This window comes from Nannobrachium achirus (assembly GCF_963921795.1).
Source record: "Nannobrachium achirus genome assembly, chromosome: 22".
NCBI lineage: Eukaryota > Metazoa > Chordata > Actinopteri > Myctophiformes > Myctophidae > Nannobrachium > Nannobrachium achirus.
In genome coordinates this window covers 29,587,568-29,595,067 of record NC_137829.1, presented here as the reverse complement: position 1 = coordinate 29,595,067, position 7,500 = coordinate 29,587,568, and the positions used below count along the sequence as shown (strand labels likewise).

At 39.6% G+C, this 7,500-nt stretch overlaps 1 protein-coding gene across 1 annotated transcript in view; it reads left to right on the top strand.

Moving 5' to 3' along the window:
• The window catches only part of frzb (frizzled related protein), a gene marked incomplete at both ends in the record, with an annotated part of 35,313 nt that overhangs the window by 5,112 nt on the left and 22,701 nt on the right, over nt 1-7,500 (top strand). The window contains 2 exon segments of the mRNA XM_080752827.1: nt 7,059-7,120; nt 7,122-7,258. Coding sequence (XP_080608953.1) covers nt 7,059-7,120; nt 7,122-7,258 — 199 coding nt within the window.

Here is a 7,500-nt window from a genome sequence, read left to right as displayed (position 1 = left end):
GCCTACTCATTGTGCAGAATGTCCCTTTCAAGTTATCAAAACATCTTTTGAAAATAGCATGGATCTAACATTGTGAGCTTGTAGATCGGCTATTTTCAAATGGTCAAAATATATGTATATGCTGAAGTGGTTAATGATGTTTTGTAATAATAATCAAAATCTACAAAGTAGTAATAGTAGGCCTAGCATTACTAACTAAAGTTTTGAAATAAATGCAGTGGAGTAAAAGTAGGCCTACACTATTTGGATCAGAGATGTAGTGGAGAAGAATCAAAACATTAAAATTTAAACGTGTCCCTATTCACTGGAATGTCTGCTTTCATTTGCTGGTGCTCATTATTGTCTCCTAATAAAAAGATATCACGCTAAAATTGCGACTTCGGCTGTCCATGCATGAGCACAGAAAGAGCACAAGCAGATCAGAACAGCCATCACATTCATCCATTGCTTTGGAAATAAAGATCGGTTAATAATAATATAACATTCCCTAAACAGTAAAATGTGTGTGATCGTTATGTTGATCAAATATGGTTTTATTGAAATGCAATCAAAGCCTAAAAGCCTAGAGCAATTGAAGTAAAAGTATCGTTGCTTGCTCAATAAGTAGAACTTGTACAGACTGATCTTGATGCATCCAAAACCTAGCAATGTATATGGCTGCCAAAGTGGGCGGAGTTAAGCCCCGAATCTTACGGTGATGTCATAACCGACAACCTCTATAGCTGTGCCTCGCACTGCGATGATAGAGAGTGGAGAAATGGAACCAAATGGTTTGGTTTCATTTGTACACTCAAGAGTTATGGGGTCCTTGAGATTAAACATTTTGAGAGACAGTGGTTTAAAAGGATCCCTGGCTAATATGACAAGTATGCCTTAGTACATTATAATTGTCCTCTATAACTACAATGTAAAATTAAAAACACCTTAAATATTTTATTTCTTCTAGAAATAGCTAATCTTTCAGTCAATAGGGGAAATGCCCGTCGCAAGTTGATGATGTCATAATTGTCTCCACCAGCCGAAGGCTGAGGGAGAGTATGTTTTCCCCTCCGTCCGTCCGTCCGTCCGTCCGTGCGTGCGTCCGTCCGTGCGTGCGTGCGTCCGTGCGTCCTCGCAGTTTGTGAGCAGCTAATCTCAGTCACCGTTGGCCCGATCGCTGCCAAACTGAGCACACACACTCCCTGGATGCCAATCTAGAACCTCTGCCCCACATTTTTCAAATCAGCCTCATGGTGGCGCTATAACAGGCCGATTTGTGTGGCCTTGTTGTTACCAGCTAATCTCCGGCGCCGTTGGCCCGATCGCTGCCAAACTGAGCACACACACTCCCTGGATGCTAATTCAGAACCTCTGCCCCACATTTTTTAAATCAGCCTCATGGTGGCGCTATAACAGGCTGATTTGTGTGGCCTGGTGGAGACCTGTGCTCGGAAGAGCACTGCTTCTAGTTGTAATTTGTGATCTATCCCTATGGAATTTATGGCATGCATGTGCAAATAAAAACAAACATAATACTTCCAATGGTTAATATGAGCATCAAATCAATATTTCAAATGTTTTTGTGTTGTTTTTTTTTGCACATGCATGCCATAAAAATGACACATGGCATTTATGACATCATCAACTTGCGACAGGCATTTCCCCTATTGAGTGAAAGATTAGCTATTTCTAGGAGATATAAAATATTTAAGGTGTTTTTAATTTTACATTGTAGTTATAGAAGGCAATTATAATGTATTAAGGCATATTTGTCGTATTAGCCAGGGATCCTTTTAAGGCTTTTTAGCTTAATGTTTTAAAAGGATCCCTGGCTAATACGACAAATATGCCTTATTACATTATAATTGTCCTCTATAACTACAATGTAAAATTAAAAACACCTTAAATATTGTATTTCTTCTAGAAATAGCTAATCTTTCAGTCAACAGGGGAAATGCCTGTCACAAGTTGATGATGTCATAAATGTCATGTGTGATCTATCCCTATGGAATGTATGGCATGCATGTGCAAAAAACACATTTTGATGCTCATATTAACCATAGGAAGTATTAAGTTTGTTTTTATTTGCACATGCATGCCATTAATTCCATAGGGATAGATCACACATGACATTTATGACATCATCAACTTGCGACGGGCATTTCCCCTGTTGAGTGAAAGATTAGCTATTTCTAGAAGAAATAAAATATTTAAGGTGTTTTTAATGTTACAATGTAGTTATAGAGGACAATTATAATATATTAAGGCATATTTGTCGTATTAGCCAGGGATCCCTTTAAACATTTGTTTTCTATAGGGAATTTGTTTGATTATTTTTTTTTTCTTTGAAAATTAAGATTTTTAGATGGAAATCTTTCGAAAATCTTGACAAAATGCAGGAAATAAAAAATGAAGGGATATTTACTCACGACCCACAAATGGGTCCCGACCCAATGTTTGAGAGCCAGTGTTTTAAGGTAATGGCAAGATAAACAGCATGAGCCCACACAGAGCAGTATGAGCAAGCAGTGTGGCAACCAGCAGCATTTCCCTCTCCCAGGGGCGTCAATTGGGTATGGCAGGGGTATGCAGCTGCCATACCCTGGGTCCAGGGGGGAAAATAAAAGTTACTTTTAAATATAAATCCATGAATGTCTCTTTGTCTATCTGTGCTGGTTATTATGTTGTTAAATTACAGTAAAATAACTACAAATGCAAAATTTAACAAAATGGTCACTTTAACAAGTTATTATAATTATATTCTCCACATTTGTATTCTCCCCATCTTGACAGAATGGTATATTCCCAGGTTTCGGCAGGTCAGCTGCACAGGTGCAATGCATTATTGTTAATTGTGGCACGTTTACCAACATGCCAAGTTTAGCTGCACATGAACAACCGTTCCAGGCTGCCATATCCAGCCCAAGAAAAATTAAATGTTCTTAAAATAAATGTATCATGCCTTTCGCTATTTAATAAGAAACATTATACAGTATATTTCTTGCACGCGCCTTTGCGCGCCTTCGCGTGCAAGACACCAGTCATGTTGCCATACCTTAGCTTTTTCTGAACTGACGCACTGCCTGAATCTGAACCTCTGTCATCAGTTAAAGGACCGTGTGTGCGTGCCAAAGTGCAAATCAAACCGCTTGAAGCTATCATTTGTTCCAGCCCCCCCCCCCCCCCCCCCCCCTTAGCACTTAGCACTTTTTGCTCTTTAACTCTCATAGTTTATTTTGTTTAAGCCATCGTGTTGCCAAATGTTTCTACGATTATTTATGTTTTATGTGAAGCTTCGCGTCAAAGACTGTAGCAATGACGTTCTCCTCATGCTGTAGGAGAAATATACTGTATAATGTTTCTACTTTGTTTCTTATTCAATAGCGATACAGGATATTGTGATCGAGTAAAACAGTCAAGCAGCTTTGTGGATGTGTTCAGTCAAAAAACCTATAAGGACTGCAATGTGAATGTAATTCTACCCGTATGTAGTTTACAGTCTACAATGTGAATGTAATTCTACCTATGTAGTTTACAGACTACCATGTGAATGTAATTCTAGCTATGTAGTTTACAGACTACAGTGTGAATGTAATTCTAGCTATGTAGTTTACAAACTACCATGTGAATGTAATTCTAGCTATGTAGTTTACAGACTACAGTGTGAATGTAATTCTAGCTATGTAGTTTACAGACTACAGTGTGAATGTAATTCTAGCTATGTAGTTTACAGACTACCATGTGAATGTAATTCTACCTATGTAGTTTACAGACTACAGTGTGAATGTAATTCTAGCTATGTAGTTTACAGACTACAGTGTGAATGTCACTGTAGTTTACAGACTACAGTGTGAATATAATTTTAGCTATGTAGTTTACAGACTACAGTGTGAATGTAATTCTAGCTATGTAGTTTACAGACTACCATGTGAATGTAATTCTAGCTATGTAGTTTACAGACTACAGTGTGAATGTAATTCTAGCTATGTAGTTTACAGACTACAGTGTGAATGTAATTTTAGCCCCCTGAGTTAATGTCGAAGAGTCCTTGGGCAAGACTCTGAACCCCTAATTGCTCCTGGTGAGTAGGTTGGTGCCTTGCATGGTTTCCTCCGCCACCGGTGTATGAATGTGTGCGTGAATGGGTGAATGTAATGCACAATCTATATAAAGCGCTTTGGATAAAAGCACTATATAAATGCACCATTTACCATTTACTGAGTCTGTACCTAGTCAAGATTTGTCTTTGTTTTGGGTCGGTCACCTTGCTCAGGTATTCTGCCACGGTGTTTGCCTGGCTCCAGCCCATAGACCCGCCCACTCTCTGAGCGGACTGGTTCTAGTCTGAAATCAGGCTACCACAGTGTATTCTCTGTTTAGGGCCAAATAGCATTCTAGTTTGCTCTTGTTTTGGGTTGCTTTTCTCCAATGTATCAGGTAGCTTTCTTTCTGCTGTTTTATAATGTGGTTTAGTCCAGTGAATTGTCTGTCTCGTGGATCAGCTTGTTTTTGTGTACAGAGTTCCCGGACCAGTTGGCTGAGGGGGCATCTCTCTAGGGTTTCTCTGTGTGTGTGTGTGTGTGTGTGTGTGTGTGTGTGTGTGTGTGTGTGTGTGTGTGTGTGTGTGTGTGTGTGTGTGTGTGTGTGTGTGCCTTGTGCATGCCACACACACACACACACACACACACACACACACACACACACATACACACACACACACACACACACACACACACACACACACACACACACACACACACACACACACACACACACACACAGAGATTGAGGCATGCATGGTAAGAGTGAGTTGTGTAAATGGATTATCTGCTGTTGACTTTTCATCTAAATGGAATCAAAAAAAGAACAGGGAGAGAGGAGAGGAGAGGAGAGGAGAGGAGAGGAGAGGAGAGGAGAGGAGAGGAGAGGAGAGGAGACACCAGAGGGAGCGCACACAACGATCTGGTAACACAAACCCATAAGACAAATTATGGGTAAATTCTCCTTCTACAACACTGCCACCCAGGTGTGGAATTCCTTGACTAGGCCTACCTCCCTTAAAACATGTAGCTCGATGGCATCCTTCAGAACTGCCCTGAAAACTCACCTTTCGGGAGGCCAGAGAAGGAGGTAGTTATCACTTCTCCCATACAGTGTTAATTTTGTTGACTAAGACTAAGATTAAAGACTAAATCGACTAAGATTTTGATATTTAGTCGACAAAGACTAGATCAATTTCAGAAGACTAAGACTAAGACTAAATGTGTGTCATTAAAAAGTATTTTTACTACTATGTCTACTACTATTTCAGTAGTAGACAGTGTCAGATGTGATTGATACTAACTATATTATTTGCAGAGCAGAGATTTTGTTCCTGGCAGTGGCACTGTGTCACACACAGGCATTGTACCCTAGCCATAGCAGTTTTACTTGACATTAACATAAGTAGTGTATTTGCTACTGTATATTAAGGTTTGATTGATTGATTGAAGAATTTATTAGAAGTTTGCAATAGAAAAAGGTACAGTTTAATGACAGTGCAAATCACTGGTACAAGGTCAACTAAAAGGAGATCCTAGAAAGCCGAGGCTTATTTCCACAGGAACCACACTTTAAGTATCTCATATAACATTGAAAGACAGACGGATAGAACATACTTCATCTAGGATAATATCAGTTTCAAAAGCATAACATCAAATACAAAGGCAGGAAAAAAAGAAATGCAATGGCATAACAGCCAAGATGATGTTTTGTTTATTGTTTTTTTGAACTCAGAATTGTACTGTATATTTCTGAATCTTTTTGATATTGCACAGACTAAGACTTAAAAAAACATTATTATTATTATAAACAGTATATTAACACTTCTCCCATAGGCCAGAAGTAAGCACCCCCCCACCCTTACCTTAGCTCCACCCCCTTGTTTCCCCTATCCTGTACATAGTGTTTTTTATAATTGCGATATTATTGCATGTTTTCTTTGCTTGACATTTATTATGTCCATGAATTAAGGACTTCCAACGTAAAAAAAGACAGTAAAAGGTCTTATTTGGGATGCTCCTTTTAGGCAGGGTGCTTAACTGTACTTGTACTGTACTACATTACTATTGTATTGACTATAGCCTACTTGTAGACTACTGCTCTGCATGTTTGTCTAATAAAATAATCAATCAAATTACTTTACTTTTATTTATTTATGTTTTTACTTCTAGTGCTCCACTACATCTCAGAGGAAAATATTGTAGCCTACTGCTTACCATTTTTGACAGCTTTGGTTACACCATTAGTTATAGGCCTATACTCAGATTAGTTATATATTAGTTATAGGCCTACTCAGATTAGTTACAGATTTGTTATAGGCCTACTCAGATTAGTTATAGATTTGTTATACGCCTACTCAGATTAGTTATAGATTTTTATAGGCCTGCTCTGATGATTAAGGCCTATGAAAAAGGTAAATAAAATAAAAAGAGAAGGAAGATATTTACTGTGGAAAGGGGGTGGAAAGGCTACTTTTACTCAAGTAGCCTAAAACAATATCATAACAATACTGTGAGTAGGCTAGGCTAGCCTACTTTTACTCAAGTAAAACACATTGATAAAAGTACTGAGAGTAGCCGTTGCAGCCGTTGGGTTGGGTAGCCGTTGGGTAGCCGTTCCAGCCGTTGGGTTTGGTTAGAGATGATGATGATGATGATGATCATCATGATGATGATGATGATGATGATGATGATGATGAAGGGTTCAGCATTTAAGAACCTCCCGCACGGAGGCGGGACGGCTTTTTACCGGAGCGCTGATCCTCACAAACACTCACACATAGTTTTGATATAAAAGGGGGGAAAAAGGATTACAAACCAAAACAACAACACGTCTTTCGTCCTGGTTTATCGACGTGTCGTGTCCGTTCTCCTCGTTTGGAAGTGACAGAAGAATACTTGGCGACAGAGAGTTCTATTAAAACAACGAACAAAGAGGACACTGTTCACTGAAACACCACATAGGGGGAAGATTGGACTCTTTAGCTTGAAGACGACTTTTTAAAACTTTATGTTTTTATATCGTTTGTATTTTGACAGAGGTGTGCTTGTCATGTTCGTGCTGTGGCTCTTCTTGTCGTGCGCGCCGTGGCGCGTCGCGCAGGCGGCGAGCTGCGAGCCCGTGCGCATCCCGCTGTGCCGCGCCATGCCCTGGAACATGACCAAGATGCCCAACCATCTGCACCACAGCACCCAGGACAACGCTGTACTGGCCATAGAGCAGTTTGAAGGACTGCTGGGTAAGAGCTGTCTGTCTGTCTGTCTGTCTGTCTGTCTGTCTGTCTGTCTGTCTGTCTGTCTGTCTGTCTGTCTGTCAGTGGCGTCAGGTCAGAAAAAGCTAAGGTATGGCAACAAGGCGCGCGTGGAAGACACCAGTCATGTTGCCATACCTTAGCATCAGGCATGATACATTTATTTTAAGAAGAAGTGCATATAATATATAATTGTATATACCTATAATATAATTATAATACCTTGTTAA